This window comes from Ambystoma mexicanum, chromosome 3q, assembly GCF_040938575.1.
Source record: "Ambystoma mexicanum isolate Mex_15411 chromosome 3q, UKY_AmexF1_1, whole genome shotgun sequence".
NCBI classification, from domain to species: domain Eukaryota; kingdom Metazoa; phylum Chordata; class Amphibia; order Caudata; family Ambystomatidae; genus Ambystoma; species Ambystoma mexicanum.
Window position 1 is genome coordinate 248,216,399 of NC_090926.1, and position 23,422 is coordinate 248,239,820.

A 23,422-nucleotide genomic window follows, 5' to 3' on the forward strand; every position below is an offset into this window, starting at 1 on the left:
TTACGAGGACCACATTTGTTGGGCAGTTTGCTGCATATAGATTTTAATAGTGTTTCAAGAATGTGTGCCACACTCACAACAGGAACAGTACTGTCTCAAACTGAGCACACGCTATTCACACACGGAAAAGACAAGACGACATGTGCAGCAGTGGTTGAACATTCCCTGATAAAAGAAAGGTACACTATGGGTATCGGAGCAAGTTGCCCTTGTACAAAGAAAAATGCATAGGGAGTTAAATTGAAAGCTTCCCTCACACTCATGGATACATCATGGCCAGCAACACTCCCAGTTACTGTCACGCACCAAACTGGTACAGCATAGGATGCAGATTCTCCAAATTCCCTTACATGCACCCATAAGTTAGTCTAGGCAACAGTGCAGCAAGGTTTCCAAAACTACAAGATGTTCTCACAAATACAGCACATAGTTACTATATGCATAGTACCTGCAGGCTTCCCTCAAACAAAACAGCAGGCACAGCATAAGCAGGACCAGCACAGGCTTTCATCAAACAGGTACAACATAGACCAGGCTATTGCAAGCATTCCTCAAAAGCATTCCTCAAAACCCATCAGAAACCATATAGGCAGGGCCAGTGCACCCTTTCCACAAATATATACAGCACGTAAGGGTCCCTACAAGCTTCCCTAGCAACCAACTATACATAAGGCATGGAAGGGGATAGTGCAGCATTCCATCTCAAGCTGTTACAGAATTTATACAAGAGCAAACTTCTCAAACAAATGGATCAGCATGGTCAAGTGAAAGTTGCCTCACAAAAAAGCCAATGCAAGCGACCATCACAAAAAAGTACATTTATAGACACACAAAGGCAGGGCATGCTTCCTTGCAAGTGGGTCCGGGTACATCATGGACAAGTTTATTGCATACTTCACTAACATATGGGAACATGGACAGCATGGGTAGGAGACGACCAGCTTCCCTCAGACACAGTATGTGGAGGGTCACTGCATGCTTCCCTAACAATCTGGAACAACATGGAAAGGGTCAGTGCACATCCTGTGTAAACAGGTACTCGCACAGCATGCCAGGGCCAGTATAGGTTTCCCTCACAAATGTACGCAGTTTTGGAATAGAAACTGATTGTAAGTGTCTAGGCACACTTCACTCGAATGGGTACATTTCTGTCGCAAACTGGATTGGTGCAAGCTTCCCTCGCACACTGGTACAAGTACAGTCTGTGCAAAGCCATTGGGGTTTTCCCTCCTAAACCAGTATAGGTGGGGCACACAGGTACAGCATGAGCTCTAGATCCATGCACCCTGCTAGCTCCCAAGCATGTGAAGAGCTTTTATTTGACTCACTAACCCAAGACGCAGCTCTTAGCAACAACTGTGGTGGCTGCGGACTGGTGCAAGTACAGGGGGTGCACAGAGTACATTTTGCCTGCTTTCTGCACTCTCCCCATTACCAGATGTACCTGATTTTGGGTGGAAGGGGAAAAGTGTAGAAGATGGGGTGGTAAGGGCAGCTGTTGCTGGCCCACACAATCCACACAACCATTGCAGAAAGTCTCCACTCCTGCCCGGTATGCCCACTAGCCAATCTTAGTCTTTCCAAGAAGGTGGGAGGGGACAGCCAGGGAGCACATGCTAGGACTGCCGGGCAGTGCAGCTAAGCGGAGCATATGTGGCCCTGTGAAGTGCAAATGTACTGCAGGCAAAGTGTCATCGGCGTCCAATGTTCAGTAGCGCCCTGTTAGGGAGAATTTTCATTTCTGTGCTAATGTCCTCCCACCTTAGAGACCCACAGCTCTTTTGCTGGACTAGGACTTTTTAATTTTAACTCCTGAGTGAGTGGGCCATTTCTCACTCATGTGTGCCCCCCATCCCCCCAACCCCTGAGTTGGATTTTATGCTTTCACTGTTTGTAGTCTGACAAAACACCATAGGCATCTGCTTTTTTGTATAGTGACACCCAGCACCTTCAGTGCAGTGTCACTGGGAAGTCCTTTGGATTTCTCTTACGGTTTAAATATGTTTTCTTGGGTGAACTACTGTTCCCAAGAATAGTAAGGTGAAATTGATCTTACTTACATTTTTCTCTTTGTAGGTCCAGCACACACCATCTTATGTGGAGTGCTTGGGGGTTACCTAGTAGCCCCTCATCCTACTTTCTCATGTAACATTTTTTGTAACCCTCACTACTTTAAAATGGCTGGTGGCAGTGGTTTACTTTTTACCATCATTGTGCTTTTCTACCACAGGCTGAACTCTCTGCTGCAGTACAGCACCCATGGGTGTTCATTTTGTCAAAAAGCCCCCCCACCCGGACTAGAGGCAGAGGAAACATCCGAAGCAGAAATCGTGAAGAGAAGCCTGCTGCAACTTCCTGGACCTCGAAGTACCGGTGAAGCCCTGCTGTTGTGCTGACATTTTTCGAATCGACAGACAAGCTCCGAAAGGGACAAACTTCTTCCCTTGGGTTAGTGGGACCAACCTACCCTTGGGTGAACTCCACTTGGCGCAATCCCTGACTTGCTGTGCCTCTCTGTTGCTGCAGAATCCCAATGGCAGGGTTCGAGTGTCCATAACCGAGTGCGTTTCCTGCAAACAAATCTGGTCAAAGCTCCAGGAGCCTCTTATGGACACTCCAGAAGCAGGAAGTCCTGATCCAGAGTCCCCTCACCAGAGTCGAGGACTAAGGGAGCAAAGAAAGTCCAACCAGAGATTTATTTTGCATCAGTGCTGTTTGCGAAGCGATGAAACCGCAAAGTGCTGCTGAATCGAAGAGAGCACATAGATGCCGACGACTTTCCCAGAGTACTGCTGCAGGAGCCCTTAGACGTCCTCCCTCGTGTCCCCTTGACTGAGGTTCAGGAACCAGGGTCTGCTTGACTGTAGCACAACAGAATCCAGTTGGACCACTTTTCTTCCAACCAGATGTACTGTTTGGGCTTGGGGGTACTTACCTTCTCTTAAGTCGTGCTGTCTCACTTTAGATTTTCACTTGCTTAACTGAGTTGATTCCAACTTTTCTTTGCACAGGCCTAACAGCTTGTGTGTCTTCAGTGATTTTCTGTGAACAATCCGGCTTTGTGAAAGACTTTATCCAAGAAGTAAATCAGAACTATAGACTTGATCCAAATGACTGGCTACTCTGGCACCCTACAGAATCCATTGACTTTGGCATTGCTTGTCCCTCCATAGGTTGTAGCTTGTTGAATATTGTTACTGCTGGGAAAGGCTTACCTAGATTTCATTGGATGATTAATTTGTCCTCACATTATGAGAAACTGTTCCAACCTTCCGTTTTCATTAACACTTCCTTCCTGAAATTCAGAATCTGAAAAGTACATTGGTGTGATATTGATGCAATACTATCCTTGTTATTGAAGTCACTTCAGGGTGTAGGAGAAATGTATTAGCGGAATTGGCAGCAGAGTTGAGTAGCTGCAGTCTGTGGCAGTCCGTGGGGCAGACCTCCAACCATGGAACTGAAACCCCCGTCAGACCAGGACGACGATCGGCGATGGATGCGGAGTGCCAGCGTATCCCAGAGCAGAGCCAAACAGGGGCCCCTCGACCGAGCGACCTCAGGTTCTCGTGGATGCATTCCTCCGATTCTGTCCCTTACCAAAGATCCTAAGGGTGTTACTAGCACAGCCACAGCTAACGCGCTTTCATCAGCAGCAATATCGATCGTCTGTGCGGGGGCCTCAACCCCCTCTCCCCAGTTCTCATCTGGTCAGGCTGTCTCGGACATGGACGCTTTTACCAACTCGGATACCCCGACGGAGAGCGAAGCTACACCGAGCGGTGCCCCGACCCCAGCAGTGAACGCGTTATCACAGCCGGAGCAACTCGAGGCAGTTCAAACTCCCGGCTCGCCCCCAGTGCAGGCTGCCGTAGGGCAGACTGCGAGGGACTCGCCTGCCGGTTCGAGTTGTCCCGCCGGGTCTGCTCACGGGCTGCTTCAAGTGCACGACGTGCTAGCCACGACCCGACCTCCACTCACCGTTTCTCCACTGACGACAGCGGGTGCTCGTGGTCCGCTGTCGACGCTGCGGAGGTCCCGGTCAGAGTCCCGGGCTCGGACTTTACCTCTGTGCTTGTGTTGCCGGAAGGAGCGGAGATGCAAGGATCTTCATCGGAGCAAAGGCAGTCTGAGGCTTTAATCCACACCTCCGAAGACGCCTCCCCGCCTCCAAGTGAAGGCAGAGCCAAGCGGCTCTCAGAAGAAAACAAGCCGACAACGTCGGAAAGGCGAAAGCCTCGGGCTCCGCTCTCGGAGTCGTGTGCAAATAGACAACTGTATTGTAGAATTGGACATTACGGAGTCCTCCACTTCGCTTTCTGTGACTCCCCCACCAAAGAAAAAAAAATTATAAATCAAGATCTGGACCAAAGGCATCCCACTCAGCAGCACCAAAAAAAAACAATAACTACCCAACAAAATGCCCATAATAACAACAACAAAAAAAAACCCATCTGCTCGGAAGACCTTGTCTAAAACAGTGATATGCAATTCCCTGAAGGAATACTTCGTGAGCCAAGGGAAAAGAAAATATGACGTCCTAAAAGAACTAACGGACGCAGAGATACTAGAAGTTACCTTCGAGCACCCAACAGGTCCAAATCAAAGCCTGCCTGCTTTAACAGAATTCAGCGATCACAACAAAGAAAAATGCCCTCTTAGTCTTCCGTGTTCAGGTACGGGAAATCTGACGCTTTTGCGCCCGTAACCCCACCAGCCCCCGAAAACGTACCATCTCCTACTAACTCTACGGATTACATTAACTGTAAAGACCGGGGACACGCCTCTCCTAACCTCCCCATACAGAACTCCTTGCCATTACCAACTCCTACACTGCCGTTGCTGCCGCAATTTATCTCGTCTAACATGGGACAAGCCGAGAGGGCGAGAGCACTTCAATCACAAGCAGAAGTCCCCTCCGCGTCCTTAATCCAGGGAATCGCAGAGGGAAACCAGACCAGTTCCCCTTTAAGCCTCTCACCACAACAAGTGAACTTATCTCCAATCACCAAGGACTCAAGAAGGAGGGAAAAGAAAAAGAGTGGGGAGCAAAACCCCTCCCCCTGGACACCGCCCCTAGCGACACCAAAAAGAAAAAGTAAACCAGGTGAGCGACAGCAAGATGAAACTCAGACTCACCTCCTAAACGACTAGATATAGCAACCCTAATGTCTGCAATTACCATCGCTCTTGCCCCGTTCGGCAAACTATACGAGGCAATAAGTGACTCACTCAAAGATCAAACAACCTTGCTTGCAATGACTCATACGAAATTGATCTATCTGGAAGGGTATATCGCAGCAAAAGAAAAACTGGACTCCGAACTGTTCAACAAAATTTTGCTTACGTCCACTAGATCAACCCTAACACCAAAGCAGTCAAGCCAGAGAACCATTGAGATCAAAGATTCCAAAGATCAAGGGTCCCAAACAGAAACTGCCTTTCGATTTGGCTAACAGTTGACATCCGACCAACGAGCGGCGGCTAAAAAGTTGCTTTTCGTCAATTCCCCCGATCTTCAGACCAAACAAAAAAAAGAGCCTGTTCCTCCCTGCTCTCCCGGTCCGAACTGACCTACCTCTGATGGAAAATGGTTTAAGGGGGTCCACTACCCCCCTCTTACAATCAAAAGGGCAACCCCTCAAGCAACTTGACGCCCAGAACCAGAGGAAGACCTTGGATGGAGTACTAACGGCTTCAAAGAGGGTGGAGACAGTAAAGACGTCTTTACAGACAGACAAAACCACACAGCATTGTGAACGTAAGGATTCAAAACGCCAGTTCCTCCAAACGGACCCCTCAGTCAGGCCTAAAACGAAAGAACCTAAGGAAAATGAACCTTTGAGACCAGTACCATCCAGTGTTCCTCAAGAAGAAAACTTCAACCTGGTAAATCCAAGAAAGTCCCCAATCACAGCAGAGGACTTTATGAGAGGTGAAAACCTCATGAACTTAACCATCCACTTATCCCCGCCGAGCGTTGTCGAACCACAGAACTGGCACTTTGGCAAGCAAACAACGCCAAATAAAAGTAACAAGCTCTTCTCTTCTCTCCCGAAAAAATGCAGACGACAGAGTGTCCCACGCAAGGAAGAGGCCCAAGCCGTCAACCCCAGACACCCGAGAGGCCCGCAAGCAACGGGAAACCTTCCCTCACCACCACAAAATCGACAAAAAGAAACCAAAGGATTAAGAGTACCAAAAGCAAAGAAGGAGAAGAAGTCTGGACAGTCCAAGAAGACGCTATAGCCCGAAAAAGCAAAGCAGTGCTAACAGACTAAAATTCTCCTCAAAAATCCACAGGCCTCAGCAAAACTCGACTCCGTCTATTATTTTCAAGATAGAACAGATTCCACAAAACTCAGAAGCAATAACCTGGAACAGAGGCACTATCCTAAAAATTCTGAAACTCACCAAAAACTTCAAACATTTGACAACAGGAGAATTAATACTAGTGGAACCTTACCACAAAGGACACAGGGCTAAAGCCTTTCTTCACGTCAAAGCTCACGCGGTGAGGAGGGACTCAAGAGACGACGCCAGTGACCTCCGCAAACGTGGGTACACCATCACAGAATGGTCAAGTTCAGCAGAAAAAGAAACCAAAGTTCAGCAGAAAAAGAAACCAAAGTTCAGCAGAAAAAGAAACCAATCACACGTTGAACTCGCGGTCCACTCAAAATCAACATGTAATGGAAACAAACGGGAGCACCCACGATCACGTTAAACCTACAAGCCACCAGACGGCTTCCTCCCATGACTTCGGCAAAGAGGACACGGGCTCCAAAAGAAAAGCAACCCAACACTCCGCGGGGAGGGAAAGAAGAAAGGAACCCAAGCTCAGTTCCATATCGATTACCTAAAACATCAAACGACAAGAATGTAAACTTAAATGAAGAGACGAGCGAGAGGTCTCCGCCAGAATCCTCAAATATTTCGTCATCATTCGCTCCCATCAAAAAACTACTAGCGTGGCTGCCCAGAGCGCCAAAGTCCTCAATGAAAAAATAGCAAACAACATCAGTGAGTCTGCCAAACAGAGAAACGATCCAACTTTCAACTTCAGCAGCCTCACAACACACAGACTCAAGACCGCTCTGGTATCACAATGATGTCGTGGAACACAAGAGGATTCAGCCACCTTACAAGACCAGGTGAAGTCAACCTTGCGGAATACGATATTATAACGCTGCAAGTAACATGGCTCCTAGATAAACCAGGAATCAATGGCTTCTCAGTCATGGTTTCGCCTGCCACCAAAGGCCGACTGGGACGCCCGTCTTCCGGTCTTTTGGTTGCAGTCCGGAATGGAGTGGGTCTGTCAATCAAGAGACGACTATCCGCTACTCAAAACCACCTAGCAGTGCTAGTGGAATGGGCTCCCTCTTCTGAATCAAAGACAGAAAAAAGAAAAAACAGAAGGCGCCCCAATGGCTGGCCATAATCACCACGTATTGGAACCCGCAGTCTATTACCGACGAGAAATTTCTTAAAATCATCGAAACATAGATCGATGGAATCCTAGCAGCTCAAGAAGAAGCGCATATTATAATAAGTGGCGATTTAAACGCGATGTGCCCAAAAAATGGACAAAAAACCATCCACCAGAGAGAAAAAATTAAGGCCGAGTCTCAAGGGGAGAAATGGCAAACCCTAATGAACACCAGGAACCTTTATAACATTGAGGAAGCCCTCCTCCCAGCAAACCTCATCCCGACGTGGGAAAGAGGCGCGCAAAAGGGAACCATCGATTACATCTGAGAGCATGTTAGCCCGGATTGCCTCATTCGAAATACTGCGGACCTCCGCCAGCGACCATAACATTCTGAAAGTCAGCTGGCCTTCGGAGTACAACACAAGAGCTTTCCTGTCGGAAGCCCCGGAAACCTACTGCTCAAGGAAACCGACTCAGACTTACGACTGAAAGGATCAGAGAACTGACGAGAAACTACGAAAGACAACAGTACAGGGAAACTGGGCCCTTAATCCATCTAGCAGATTACCAACCTCTGCTAATTCCATATTACTCAAAAACACAAAAAAAAGCAGGGTTTTCAGTCGACCATTTGCACGAGTACAACTTGGAGTTGGTAATCAAAAGGTGAGAACTGCGGAAATCGAAGAGACACGCGACAAATTTAAAAACAACCGACGCAGTGAAAATCTACTTGGAAGAGCAAAAAAGCTACAAGTCCTGGCTAAGATTCCATAGATCAGCCTTATACCAACAAGATGCCGAAGAAATGCTAAGGAAATTGGTAGACAAAAACTCGGGAGCATTTTGGCAATTGATAAAAAAAAAAAAACACTCCTCAACATCAAACTGTCGCAGAGGAAGCCTGGACAACTCACTTCTCTTCCATTTTCAAGCTCCCCAAGGCGAATTCTCTTACTACAGGCACCCATTCGGATCTTACCGTTTGGGAGGACTTCTCTGACACTGAAGACATTCTGTCAGCAATAAAAAGGCTAAAACCGTCAAGAGCTCCAGGTCCCGACAGAATTACCAACATCGACTTAAAACCCATCCGTTAGAATGAGCCTCCTTCATCAGTCAAGCTACCATGTCCAGATCAATTCCAGTTTCATGGTCCACCTCAGTGGTCGCCCCCATATACAAGAAAGGAGACAGGTCGGCTCCTGTAAATTACCGCCCAATAGCTTTGCTGGATACCATCGGAAAGATCTATGGTTTGTTTCTACAAAGGAGTTTCCAAACTTGGGCTAAAATCGGCTGAATGCAATGACCCTTTCCAAGCTGGCTTTATGAAAAACGGCGGAACTCAAGTGAACATCCTGATCCTCAGTATCCTGAAGAGCAAACTCATGGAAGGGTCTGGGAAGATCTGCTTAGCCTTCATAGACCTTACCCAGGCTTTTGACCTAGTCGACAGAGATGCTATGGTCCAAATTGTCCTTTTGGAACTGCCCGACTGCAATACTAGAACCCATCAAAGCTCTCCACACAGGAACCTCTATGAGAGTTAAACTGAACCATCAAGGCTTACTCTCTGAAGTCATACCAACATTCCGAGGGGTCAAGCAGGGATGCCCTTTGGCCTCGGCCCTGTTCATCTCTTTTCTAGGGGACTACAAAGAAAGTGCAAATCAAATAAGATCTTTTCCACCAGAAATTGGCCAAACACCACTAGCTCGACTCCTTTATGCTGATGACATTATCCTCCTTGACCAGACAGAAATAGGTCTCCAAAGACAACTGGATAACCTGGCCTCCTACATATCAGCAAATAATCTGGAGATAAACAAGGAAAAAACGAAAATCTTGATAATGGAAAAACCACCTGGAAAGAAGCCAAACAAAAAAAACCGAGTTGGCACATCAAAAAAGCAGCCCTGGAGGTCATCAAACACTTTAAATACCTCGGTGTGATGATTGACAGCACCAAATCAGAAGCTGCAATGCAGAAACAACTGTGGGAAAAAATACGAAAGCCAACAACCCAGGCTCGGATCATCGACAGGAAGTATGGAAGATTTTCTTTGTTACCGGTCCTGAAATTCTATAAAGGAAAAGTGGTCCCCTGCCTGGTTTACGGAGAAGCCCTGTCCACTATTCCAACGTAAATATGGGAAAAAACTGGAGGGGTACTTCTGGCAGAAAGTCCTCCAATTTCCGAACTCGACATCAATCGCAGGCATCAGACGAGAACTGGGCCTCCGATCCCTGAAAGCAGCAAAAGAGGCAGGAGAAATGTCACTCTTCAGGAAAATACTTATGCCTGAATCTCCTCCGCTATACAATCTGATAAACACAGAACTGAACAACAACCGCTGCAAGATGCTGACCACTTGGGCAACCAAACAAACAAAGATCTAGCCTGGACAACATCGCATGCACTGAAGCGACACTGATCCAAAACCCAACCAAAGTAAAAAAGAAAATGGACCAAGAAGACTGGATTGAACAATTGCTAAAAAAACACCTGTCTTCCCAACTGAAAAAAATTGGACGCAACGTCAGAAATAATCAAAAGATTTCCGGACAGCGCTCTACGCTCAACCCTTCTTAGGGCAAGGCTAAACTTACTGCCAACCAATGAAGTCCGGGCCATAAGGGGCCCCTCTGCTACAAACCACTGTCGTCTGTATAAAACTCAATCAGAAAAGGATTCAGTGAAACATCTCCTCTTAAACTGCCCAAAGACCATCAAATGGAGAAGAGCATTTCTCGGCCCCGTACTGGAACCGTTCTCTCAGTACGACGAAGAAGTGTGGTGGTCCCGTTTAATGAGTGGTTCAAGGACTTCATGGTCCCTAGCAACGGCAAAAATATTAAAAGCCGCCTTGGACGAATGCGAAAAAAAAAAAAGGAGATTGAACTTCTAACAGCAAACTCGGCCGCCTAAGGCAATGGTGACGAAACGAAAACCAAAAAAGAACACGGAAATGAAGAGTAAGGAGGAAAACGATTTTGCAAAATCATAAAATTGATAAAAGCAAAAAAATAAATAAAAAAACATAAAATGTAGCATCTCCAACAAGTATTAACCAACTTTCTTGATTTTGAAAAGAAATTCAAACATTTGCTTGACATTTAAAAACAGTTGCCTTTCTAAAGAATGCTTTATTAAAACTGATGTGAAATAAATATTTATAGCTGAAACCTTGAGTGTAAGTATTACTTGTATTCAGGGATTTAATTTACACAGCTCTACAGCTCACATTTACCAACCTTTTGAGATAGTGTGACTGAGCAGCCAAGCCTACCAACTTGTGTAGTACAGACCTATACCAAAAGGTGGGTTATCGAATACCCAACAGTTAAGTCTCGGGTAGTCTCACAGTGTGACTGCACCAATTCTTACCCAACACCACGCAGACAGGTTTAGGGTCATCGGATGTGTAGGATTTGATTAAGGCTGGTGAAAGATTCAGAACAAGCAAACTATCACGGGGCCTACGCCAGGGCCAAAGCTCAGGATGTTTTACGCAAACATGCGCCTCCTGAAATGCTAGTGATTGTCACCGAACTGGAAGGGGTTCCTCAAACTAGTCACCTTGTTTTGGGCTGTTAGAAGAGAACAACAAGTTACTTACCCCTGGTAACCTTCTTTCGATTGGATTGTCCTCCCACATATTCCTCATTTTTGATAGCCTCCCAAAGGAGTAACATTCTTGGATGTGGGAAAAGAATTTAGATCTGTCCTTAGCAGTTATCATGGACAGAGTGCAAGACAGCTTTCCCAAAAACTCCCTCTTGAGTATAAGTGTCCAAGGATGGGTGTATGGTAGACAAAATGTCTTTAGTTGGTACTCCTCTCTGAAGAGCGGAAGAAGTAGCCATGCCCCTGGTTGAGTGAGCCCTTATGTCCTCTGGGGGATCTTGACCAGCCAATCTGTAGTATTCTTGGATAGACAGAATTATATATCAGGCTAGAGTTTGTTTTGTTATTGCTAAACTCAATTTATGGCCTGTATATCTGATAAATAATTGGTTTTCCTAGCAAATATTTGACATTTGCAAGGTGTAAAAACTGTGAGCCCTCCTAGGATACAGTCTATGTGACCTCTCCTCCTCCACCTTTCCGGGATGAGGAGGGGGATAGAAAGTTGGTCTTTTGTGACAAATCGAAGTCAGGCTATTTTTGGCAGAAACACGAGGTCTTACTTTAAGAATCACCTTATCTTTATGGAAGACTGTATATGGGAGGTTTAGAAGACGATACCTGCAATTCGCTCACCCTCGGGCAGATGTGATTGCGACTAGCAAGACAGTTTTTAGTGCTATAGTCTGGACATGAATGCATGGGTTCAAAGGGGATGCACGTTAAGAATTTGAATACAAGATTTAAATCCCAAACAGGGACCTGAAAGGAAGTAGGATGAAACACATTAGTGAGTCCTTGAAGAAACAATGATTTAAGAAACTGAATGATTAAAGGGATTTTTTTTTTTTACTATGATGTTCCCTCTGATGAGTGCTTGAAAATCCACTGTTGTGATCTGGAGCCCCAGATTTGCTAAGTGAGGTAGAAAAGATAACGCTGTAGGTGTATCACACTGAACTGGATCCACATTCATATCCTTAAACCAGCTGCTGAACTTGTACCAACGACAGCGGTATAAGGATTTTGTTGCAGGCCTTCTGGCCGAAAGCAACATCTCCATTAGGTCGTCCAGAAGGTCCCAATCCTTGTATCTCAGCCTCTCAAAAACCATGGGTGAAGGCTCGATGGAGAACCCAACCCTCCTCTAACGAGAGAAGGTCCTCTTTCTGTGGAAGACGTATCGGAGGGCAGATGGACATGCCCAGAAGGTCCAGCTACCACGTCCTCCTGGCCCAATCCGGGGCAATTAGGATCACAGAATTCCCAAAGTTTTGCAACCTCCTGATCACGTGAGGAATGACGGGGCATGGGAGGAAACTCTTACAGAAGTGGAAACTCCATCCACCATGAACTTGTCTCCTATGGCCCCTCAAGTTGGAAATTCCCTGGAGCATAATAGCTTGCACTTGGGTTGACACTGGTCACAAACCGATTCACTTGAGGAGTCCCCAATGTGTGAAAATCTCTTGAAGGACTTCCCAAGCAAGTTCCCACTTGTGGTAGACTGCTCTGCCTGCTCAGGGCATCCGCCACCATGTTCTCCTCTCCGGCTAGGTAAAATGCTGCTAGAGAGATTCCTTCTTGTATTGCCCAGCCAAAGCTGCATTGCCTCTCTACACAGTGGTAGTTACCACTACACCTCTCTTGTCGAGGTAGTGCATGGCCACTGTGTTGTCTGTCATCAGGACATTCTTTCCCCGCACAGATGGCACAAAAGCCTTCAACACAAGTCTGATTCCTCTCAGCTCAAGACGATTGATGTGTAGTTTGGACTCCAATAGGGCCTAGAGACCAACGACCGCCGATTGTCAGATGGTTGGCATGGGCTCCCCACCCTGCAAGTGAGGCGTCTGACCTAATGTTATCTCCGGCTATGGCTGTCAAAAAACAAGGTTGTCCTTGCAAGCCCACCAAAGAAGGTCCTGAGCGACTGCTTGGAACCTTAAGGCGGTCTGAAATCCTGACTGAGAATTGCAGGGATCTCAGTCTCACATGAGCCTCTGGCACCAGTAAATTGCAAGATGCCATGAGGCTGGGCAAAAAAATAAATAAAATCATAAAGGCCGGAAGACGCTGGGCACTCTGAAATTTGGTGACCATCTGCAAAATGCGATGAGCCCTAACCTCAGGCGCTTACAGAGCGACCGGGACATGGTCTTTCTTCCATTTTTTCGAGGGAGTAGGGGCTTCTCTGGAAGATTTTCATCATTTCCCTCCGAAACTCTTCCCATTTAGCGGGGCAGTCGGATTTTGTTAGTGATTCTCTCGCGTGAAGAGTCACTCGCGGAAGCAGGAGACCTAGGACATCTTTTCTTTGACGTCTTGGATGAAGAATGGTGCAAACGACTTCTGGATCGAGATTTCTTGGATCTTTTTGGACGAGGAGAATCTCTTGACTCATGGAAAAGAAGGGGTCTTAGGAATTCTACCCACTGCCAGTTTACCTCTACGCTCTCTCAGAGCCTTGTCAGTCATCGCCTGACAGGATTTGCACTCCTTCGTACGATGTTCCGTGCTGGGGCACCACAGGCAAACACGGGGTTGGTGATGGACATCTTCGACCCACAATCCTGACATTTCTTAAAGCCCATCTTGGGCATCAACGGTGAAGACGCTTTTTTTTAATGAACCGAAGCGTGAAGTAATTTCTCTCTAATCGAAAGCTGACATGAAAAAACGGAACAGAAGCCAACAGGCGCTGTGCGCACTACATGTACAGCAGAGATGTTGACGATTGGACGGAGGCCCTCGAACATGGAGTCATCGATGCTACTGCATAGTGCCCTCTGTCGAGAAAGCAGCTGAAGCTGGAAAGCTAATTATCAAAGAGGAGGAATACGTCGGAGGACACAATCCACTTGAATGTAATCTTTCTTTAAGTGAAGGACCCAAACTTCTCTAGTACCCAAAAATGAAAGATAAGCTTCTACAGTCAATTCAAATCCAATGCACCCAGCTGGATAAAACCTCTAAACTCTATAGGGAGTGGGGCATAGACACTAAAGCAGCATCACAGAAATTAGGCGAGTGAAAACTCTTGTAGCAGTATGTGGATGCTCTTGTTCGGTTAACGCAGAGAAAGATGGGTGGGTGGAGTGCACGCACAGGGAAGGATCATGGATTGGCCTGCCCTCATTTGTGTATTGGCTAGCATGACCTCCAGTTTCTCCAACCCTGGTGATCTAACAAGTCACTTCATTCTTGAAGAGCTAAATCCACATTGGGAAGGGAGGCATGTGGGGAGCAGGTAGAAGATCAGGAATGGGTGTAGCTGGAGAACAGGGGCCCATCTTATAAAGCAGTTCACATTTCTGCCAAGAACATTCATTTTTGACAAGGCCGCGGACTACAGTAGCAAAGAACAGTTACCAGGAGCTACTTTTAGCTCCCCAGGCAAACTTGTGCCTTACAAACATACATGTGACATTAACTTTGACTGACTGAGAATGTAAATAACGTATTCAAACAAAATTGAAACAGAATGGATCATACATAATGGGCAAGTGTCTCATGTGGACGTTAGATTTGCAGTGTACTCGCTCCTGGTTCCACACTGATCGCTCGTGCCTACCGAGCAAAACCGTACACCCAGGAGTTGGTCTTTGCTCCTGCTCCTCGAATCTTAATTTCAAACCCTGGAACTCTCAATCAACGACTGTCTCAGCTTTTGCAATCATCCTATTGGGAAATGACTTGTGAAATCTTTATGGCATACATGTTCAAATGCCCTAGGCAAGTGCACATTCTTGTAAACTTAACGCCCTTGACATTTGTATTTTAGTGGAATCTCAGTCGCCATATTAAGGCACATTTTTGGTAGAACATTGTGTGATGCTGCAGTCCTGGGAGAACCAAGCAGCCCCACACCGTACTCTAAACAAACTGAATCTATCCAGAAGTTTAAATGGAGGCTAAGACATGCTGGAAAATGCAGGCTACTCACAGTGGTCTTACTGCTTCAATCCACTATTTTTTTAAAGGGAAGGCATTTCCTTAAGGAGATCAAAAGGGATCTTTGGGGCGTGCCTTGCATGGTTTCTATGACCACACACCAACACCCCACCTGCATCACTAACTTGTAACACAATGCTTAATTACCTTGCACTCTTATGATGGATTTTCAGAATCAGCTCTATGGACAGAGTCAGAGAGGCAACCCTATTCTGATAAACCGGGACAAACACTAATATCTAGCCAAACTATCCGGGTAGTGTGACTGAACAGCAAGGCTTATACCGGAGTGTTCAGTTAAGCACAAAGAGAGCACTCTAGGCAGAATGTATACAAATACAGTTATTTATTTAGGTCTTACAAACATCAAGGAAAAACCACAGGAAATTAACACACAACACATTTGCCTAACACATTACTTTTAAATACAGTTAGAGGGTTTCAAGATATATAAAGCAAGTGAATAAAAGCCATGCAAGTCATCAATACTTTGAGAACTAATAGGTTCAGAAGAAAGGAGATAAACACTGTACGAAAGATAGGTGTGGGGCAAAATAGGTAGGTAACACACTGTACGCTGATTCACTCAGGGTCCATCTGTAGGAGTTCCGAATATCGCTGGACCTCCTGGATTTGTGCATGGATTCTGTTGAGGAAGCCCAGGGCCACCGGGTTCAGAGGTCACTTCAGGCAATGGGTTTTTGGCTCTGGCTAGTTTGCGGTTGCAGGCTTGGTTGGACCAGTTCTGGACACTGGATGGCTGGACACTCAGGACACACAAACCCCTGGACCATCACTCAGCCGATGACCTCAAGGACTCCCAGGATGCCATGCAGGCAGTTATCAGAGATGGCCATCGTGGGGTAAATGAGAAAACCAGTCCTGCAAGGTCCCTCTTTAAAGCAAGAGCTGCAATTGAGGGAAACTATTCTGGGTGCATAAGCTGAGGATCTGCAGGTGGTGGGCTAGCCCGCAGGATGATTCCGGGACTCTGAGCGCTTCAATGGATTGATCTTCAAGCAAAGGTTGTGACTGGTTGTTGCAACCGGTCATTGGGCCCAAGCACAGATTAAGGTCTTCAGGAGAAAAGAATACAATAATAATAGTATAATTGTTCTTTTATAAACACGCTTAATACCGGAGACTGGTTTCTAAGCGTGATCTGCAGTGAAATAGTGTTTTGCAAGTGAAGAAAGCGCTACTTGCAAGCTTTCAGAGAGAAGGTCCGGGTCTTCCTTAGGGTTGCTTTTCTTTGTAGGGGTATTGATGCACTGATCTGAAGAATGGCTGCAGCAGCCCCTCCTCTTATCCAAAACCTGTGCCTAGTTGCCTCCAGCCCAGCAATGGCAAGCATCTGCATCATTCAAACTCAGCATAGTCTGTCCAATCATGTCCAGCATATGGCCACTGCATCTACCCAGCAACAAACTGGCATGAATGGGGAGGGAGTCCACACAGACACACCCACAGACAGACGAAACCTGGAACTTTCCCCAGGAAAGCTCTTACAATATATGAAAAATCCACCCACTCCAGGGCAGAAAAGATCGAACTAAATGGCCAAAAGGACAGGGAAAGATCTAGTGGTAGAGCCATTTTATAGTATATTGTACTCCGGCATTAAGTGGAAAAATACAAAAGTGCATGAGATAATAAAAAGGAAAACCAGCATTTGCAGCCACCAGCCCATCATAGACACATGCAAGTAACAACAAAGTTACCAAAAACAAAGTCAGACACTATGTATCACACTTCACAGGAAGTAATGTGTGCAGATAAAAACAAACAATGTTACTATGGAGAAGCGAGTTCTCCTGCCCCCCCGCCGCCCCCCAAAACAGATGGACTTAAGCAAAAAGGCTTCACTTACCTCTAAAGTGAGGAAAGGTTCAAAACAATAGTTAAATGTAGGATGTCCCAAAGAGGTTGGGGGGCGGTGCCTGTGGGGGTTGGAAAGCAGCAAAAAGAAACTTTCCTAACACACATTTAAGTCAAAACAAGACTGCAGATACATATATGCTTTTACCTGTTCAGCTGATGCCCCAATGGATCGTGTCTTTTTGGCAGGTGCTGGTGGACCCTCTGTGTGCTGTCTGGAGGAACGCTAAAGAGTTAAACATACAACAATATCAGATTCAAGGCTCATCCTCTCCAAAAGATGCCACATTGGCTGCCAGAGAGGGCCTTGCTAGACGCTCATTGTTCAAGTACTACGCCATTTTGCAGGTAGCTGCAGGCCAACTATAAAGCACCAGGCATGCACTGTTTTGTGAAAAATGTGCACTGTGCACACCAGTCTGTGACGTCAAGTCACCATAAGTGTGCAAAACTGAGAACCGTTCAGCAGCTTGAAAATATGGCTACTGTGCGAACAGTGATGTACAGATACTCCCAATTTCATGATTAAGGGATAATTATACATACTCTCTTTTCTCGCTTCTTTAACCGGACAGTCCTCACCAGCGATGAATCCCAGTCCTTTAAAAGATCAGAACAACTTTAATACGAACGTTAACATGAGGGGGAACGCCCTAGAACCATCAAAACTGATCACAGATCCAAGCATACACCACAAGAGACAATTCCGACACCATCGTTTGTAACCACAGAAGGCAATCTTCATCGTATGCAGTAGTCTGCATTTCAAAGAAACCCACCCCTCAAAGAAATGTTTACCAAAAAAAATGACATTAAAATTTGTTCCCAAAACGAGGATTATGCAATAAAAATGAAGACCCATACTATCCCAGCCCCCACAAAGTGGAAATATCTGAATAAACCCCACCCTTTTCAAATCCAGGGCGAATCACTGAAGGCACACACAAGGTGCATTGCAGAACAGCTGTTGCCAAATGCTGCATGCCAGCAGACAAATTGAACAAAGGCTCTTTGTGACTGAAAGATCTCTCTCAATCTACTATTTGCACATGGAGATTATTGACCTCCTGTCAACCAATCATAGCCTGGTCAATAACTACTGGTATTTTATTTATAACGCGCCAAAAACCTGTAAGCAAAAATACAGAAAGATCAAGGGATCCACCAGAACATGGAGAAAGTATTGAAACAGGAAGGTCTTCAAACGTTTCTGAAATTGATTCTAGGCTCTAGGAGCCAGAGTGCAGAAGACTTTTCCGTTGCCCAAAGTTAGTCTGCTCTTGGACATGAGAGCAGCCAAGTACCCGTGGACCTTAACGTCCTCTTAAGCTCATGCTTTGTCAGCCTATCTGAAAAATAGATAACTGAACAGTTATGGGCCAATGGAAGCATCTTAAAACGCACCGAGCTGCTACTGGCAGCCAGTGCTTATTTCAGAAATATGAGGGTTACGAGGCACGTTTTTTGCAATGCAGATGGCATCATTTTGAATGACTTGCAGTTTTTATGAGTACAACTCTTACTAGCGCCCCTCACAAGAGCGTTGGAACAATCAATTCTGGGAAGAACAGCGGCGCATGCAAGAGAAATGCAGTTTTGTTCTGAAAAGAAGGGCTTTATCTGTCCGAAGAAAACAAAAAGAGGTGATGGCTGAAAGGTTTCGAATTAATCTCAGCATCTGGCATTGCTCTGGGCAACCCTCCAGACCATCGTTCTTCGCCGCCCAAGCCATTACAAAAGAGGCTCAACCATATGCAAAACAGGCTTGGTGCCACCCCAAAAGGGGCAGTCCAGCCCAAACTGCTTGGTCACATCCCTTCTGCACGACACCACATGCATAGGCAAACGTGCCTCATCGGTGAAGAGTAGCTTGGGTCTCTAAGTCTATCTGTCCGAGGAGCTTGAGGTAGTAGGGAGTTTTTTTTAGATGCAAGTCACATGCGATTCTGTACCTAGTAACGCTTCTAAGAAAAAACACCAAGTGTTTTTACTTTATCAAGAACAGGAATCACAATTCTCGATCGAGTAGTTGGAGGAAGGTTTTGACCTTGATTGAGGGGAACCAAATATTAACTCTGTCATTACTGTTAAGGCACATCTAGCTGGTCGACTTCCAGTGCATTCTGAACTTTTTGACTTCACAAGCAGACACGGAAACTACAATGCAATTTCTAGGCAAGGTTTGTTTCAACAAGGCACTTCCTTTCCGGGAGGACCATTTTTTTTCATCCTAGCACCAAAAGCAAAACGATCGGAATATGCCTTTAATTTCTTATAAACTGTTCATCTTCACAAGACCGCCACTGCACTCTCATGTTAAACCCACTCTAGTTTACTCAATTAAGATAACCTTGTTGAACACAACAAAATATAACCACTTTTATGAGTGTGTCGGTTTACTTCACTCAATATTAAAAACAACCTCTTCACTTTAAACACCAAATCATGTATCGCTACTACCACAATGTGCCAATAGCCTTGTATACCTCAAGAGGGGACATAATAGCTTGGGATAAAAACCCTTCCCCAACCTATGCCCCTCACCTTCACCTGTGGGCCATAACTTGGTTGCGGGTCATGATCCTGCGATAACCCCTCCTCTCAGTCTACAACGTGCCATTAAACCCAAACTGGTTGTACCCACATTGTAGACCACTCAACATTCCTCATAACTGAATAAAAACTCCCGGTTTCACAGAAGGAAATTTGGGTACCAGTAAGTATTTTTTTAAACTGAACACAAATACGGAAATGTAGGTCTCTTGGTTATGTGAAAACGGCATTTGGCTTGAGATGCAAGTTCAGTTTGTGTGTAAATTGTAATTTATACAGCGCTTATACCTGGGTGGCGTTCTTCAAAGCGGGGTGGGAACAAGGCAGCACAGTAATCAGTCTTATGCCTTGAAGTTTCCGAATGATCTAACAGAAAAACTAGCATACTAGGCCAAACAGCATTTCTCCTAGTGCAAGTGCATGAAGTGTTACAGTTGCGACCAAGCTAGGGAATGGTTAGGGGGGGCACAAAAGAATAAGGGGAGGGTGACGGGGGGACAGACAAACTTATTAGTCCTAGTCCAGCATGCGTACAGGCGGAGGCGCGAGGAAGGGGGTAACCAAGCGTTCAGTAGAGCAGGGCCTTGGGTTAAGTGCCAGTACGTGCGTTTAGTTTTAGCGTGAGTGTACTGGAGAATAACAAAATGGAGATTGTTTTGATCTGTTGCAATCCATCTCCATGAGATTCCCATTTGGCAAGAAAACGGTTTGAAAGTGTGGTCATTTTCAGTAAAGCAGAACATAAAAAACGTTTTGCTTTGAAGGGGTCAAGTTGCGTGCGTGTGCTACTTTAAGCAAATAGAAAACCAGTTCAACTAAACGGTGAAACAGAACTTGCCCTGATCCCCAGTAGCCCCGCTCTGTACTGGTCACAAAGCAGACATTCCAGTGCAAGGTACATTTTTCATTTGAATAAATGTGTAAAAAAATAACTTTGTTGCAACGCATTCCTTTTGCAGAGCAAAAATGACAAAAAACGGGGAGCCTTAGTCCTAACGCACACAAAGATTCACACAAAAAGTCAACTGTGCGCAATGCCAGGAAAAATAAATAAATAAAAATAATAACACTTTACCACAGAGTCCTCGGTCTTGTCAAAACTGATGTCTGAGAGAATGGAAGCAGATTCATCAATTGTCGACAGCCTAAAGATGGAGAGAGAAAGTAAGTTCCGCCCTTGGAGAGAGAATTTTTTATAAAAAAATAAACAAAATATAAAAACCACACCCGTGGGGACCCTACAAGTTCCACGGGCTTTGGTTTTGAGGAACACAGACATGCACATTGTGCATGCATTATTGAACAAGGAAATTGTGATCTGATCTATGCCAGCAAAGCGTTTATGGTTTGGAGCAAGATAGGAAGAGCACATTTTCAAAAACTGGCAAGAAGCCTTTTGCAAGCAGAGGAGAGTTTACCGTTCAACTGAATCGGAGCCTGAAAAACAGTATCGGTTAAGCTTTCCCCAGCTACATACACCGTTACCACTTCCTCCAATCAGCAGCTGCCATTAAGCCAGCCATATCAAAACTGCTTGCTCTACATAGGATCGATTAATGCAACAGTTCTCACATTTTAATAAATGCTAATTCAACAATTCATCCACATTCCAATCACGATCTCTGGTCTGAAATGCCGCCAACATCTGGTCCAACCACTGGCAAAGTCTGCAGCCGGATGGGAAGAGCGGCTCCAAAGGGCCACTAGGCCAAAATGGTTCTTTACACAACTTAAAACGCTTGGGAGTGAACATCCGTATACGCATAAACAATGGCGTGATAAAAGTGCCGATCCCCTCCCCAGCCCTTACTGCTGGGGCACTTCAAGACAGCGGCAGGCTGGCTAGAGAACCAACAGCTCTACAAACCATAGGATTGATAGGCAGATCTGGAAATGGATTGAAGGACAGCAACATGCCAAGAATCTGGATAAGCAGGCCCACGAAACTGAAGACAAAACCTACAAAGCACACATTCATTGCCAAGGAAGCCAATGTATAACATTAAAGCCACCACCCAAACTAAGTCGGACCCAGCCACGTTTAGGGTACAGTGGTTTCTTTTAAATCCTGCTCTTGGACATTTGAGTTTCAGGGCTTTCCTTTATCTGTGTGGCAACGAGGTAGCCTCAAAATAGCCGTTCCGTCCACACGGGCCTTTGTGAGCCACAATTGCAGCCTCCACATTAGTGTTAACAGGTGTAGCCCAATCTAAGCCTCTGGACTACCCCCCTCGCTTCCTGTGGGGGTGGCTAAGGCCAGGTGGCAATATGGTGAGTTATCTGGCCCCTTTCTCCCAGCTCCTTTTAGTGATGTGGTTGGTCAGTGGCCAGCCCCTTTGTGCCCCGGTTTCTCTCGTTTTCCTGTAATATGGAGGTAGTTAAAGTGTGCGTTTTCCTTCTGATCCTATATCATAGGATATCGGTCACGTGCTGACCATCCATATATACTAGGTGGGGGTCTTTAGGACCCTACATTATTGTGCAGACCCACAGAGGACTTACCCTCCTGCTAGGTTTTACGGTTCTTTGTTTATTTTAGGTCCGCTCAGCTATGGTAGAGGGCCCATAGACATTGGGGGTTAGGAGAGCCCTTGTATAGGCATTAATGTTGATATAATATGCTTGGTAGCTCTTTAATACTGTATTAATGGCTACATCTTGAGAGTGAGTGTATATATATATATATATACACATACACACTAACTGTACCCCTGTCAGCCTACTACCCCCCTACCTGAGAGATAAGCCGTGTCGCTCTGTCCAAGTAACCCAACTTGAGAGGTTGGACTTCCCCCTTCATTAGATGTGTTCCCCATAGGGTTAGTGGTTGTATCTCCAACAGAGTGGTACACAAACTGCTTTAGCAATGTCAGTGGATTTTGGGGTGGGTGCAGTCTTTTTAGTCTAGCACCTGCTCAGCCCATTTTGTTTGGGGTGCACCGCGTAGCCCTTCCGCGTCCCAGTGCATGGAACGCTTCTCCAATTTCTTTTTGCACCTACAAAACATTTGCTGCCATCCAAACACATTGTGGCCCCTTCTTTTTTTTTGCGAGTGTCTCTTTAGTTACTTTTGTGATGTGCACAGAAAAGCATGGTGGCAGTGATCAGAGGTTTACTCTTTTTCCAAGTCACTACCATGCTACTTTACTTTTTTACTGCAATACGGCTTTCAGTTACAATACACACACAATGGCTACTACTTAGTCTTAAGCCCAGTTATTTGGGCCTTTTACCTTCCTTCTCTGGTCCGAAAGTAACTATGTGGGGATGCACTTTGGTCGGACTACAGCCAAGAAATCCCAGACAAGGCTTTGGTTGGTGGAACTGGTTAAAAACTGGGAATTCTGATCGTCTGTTAGTCATGTGGTTAGGCTGGTGGTAGTTTTTGCTTAGTGTAAAATAGATCCACGTGAAAAGTCTTTTCCTAACTGGGTACTTTTTGACCCTCCTCACAAAAATGAGGCTGTCTTTGACTTGACGATCTGAAGGGTCACACCCAAGTGGCAGCTGGGTTTTATATGGTTTTACCCAAGATCTTTCACTGCAGTATTTTTTTTATTGCAATTATGTGATTTTTGACTGCTAAAATCAGGGGAGCGAAGACCCATACCTCTTACGCCCTCTCCCACATCCAATTCCCCCCTGCATTATTCAGCAATCTTTAGGTTGAAAAGGAAAAAAAAAAAATCTGGCCACATCGCATATGAAAAAAATAAAATAAAATAAAACTGGAAACTGAGGCGCCTCTGGATCCCTTCATCCCAGGCCTGGTGCAGTAGTCTGCCTGAAACCAGATGTCTCTGGCATATGCGAAGGCCTGTCTGGGACCGTGCTGATCCACTTACTTTGCGTGAAAGCCCTTCCATAGTGCATGGGTGTGTTTCGAGGGATAGTCGGGCGCTGGAGGACCACCCCTCAGTTAAGATACGTGTTGCTTGATTGGGTGCTGTTCTCAATCACTTGCTCCTGCG

The 23,422-nt window shown here is 45.7% G+C and overlaps 1 protein-coding gene across 3 annotated transcripts in view; it reads right to left on the reverse strand.

Annotated features, from left to right (window-relative positions):
- Positions 1-23,422, reverse strand: part of RACGAP1 (Rac GTPase activating protein 1) — a 176,102-nt gene that overhangs the window by 87,882 nt on the left and 64,798 nt on the right. For all 3 annotated transcript variants that reach the window (XM_069653668.1, XM_069653669.1, XM_069653670.1), the window contains exons 5-7: positions 20,527-20,596; positions 17,445-17,498; positions 17,047-17,124 (exon numbers count right to left, since the gene is read on the reverse strand). In XM_069653668.1, the coding sequence (XP_069509769.1) occupies positions 17,047-17,124; positions 17,445-17,498; positions 20,527-20,596 (202 nt within the window). The remainder of the gene's footprint in view (positions 1-17,046; positions 17,125-17,444; positions 17,499-20,526; positions 20,597-23,422) is intronic.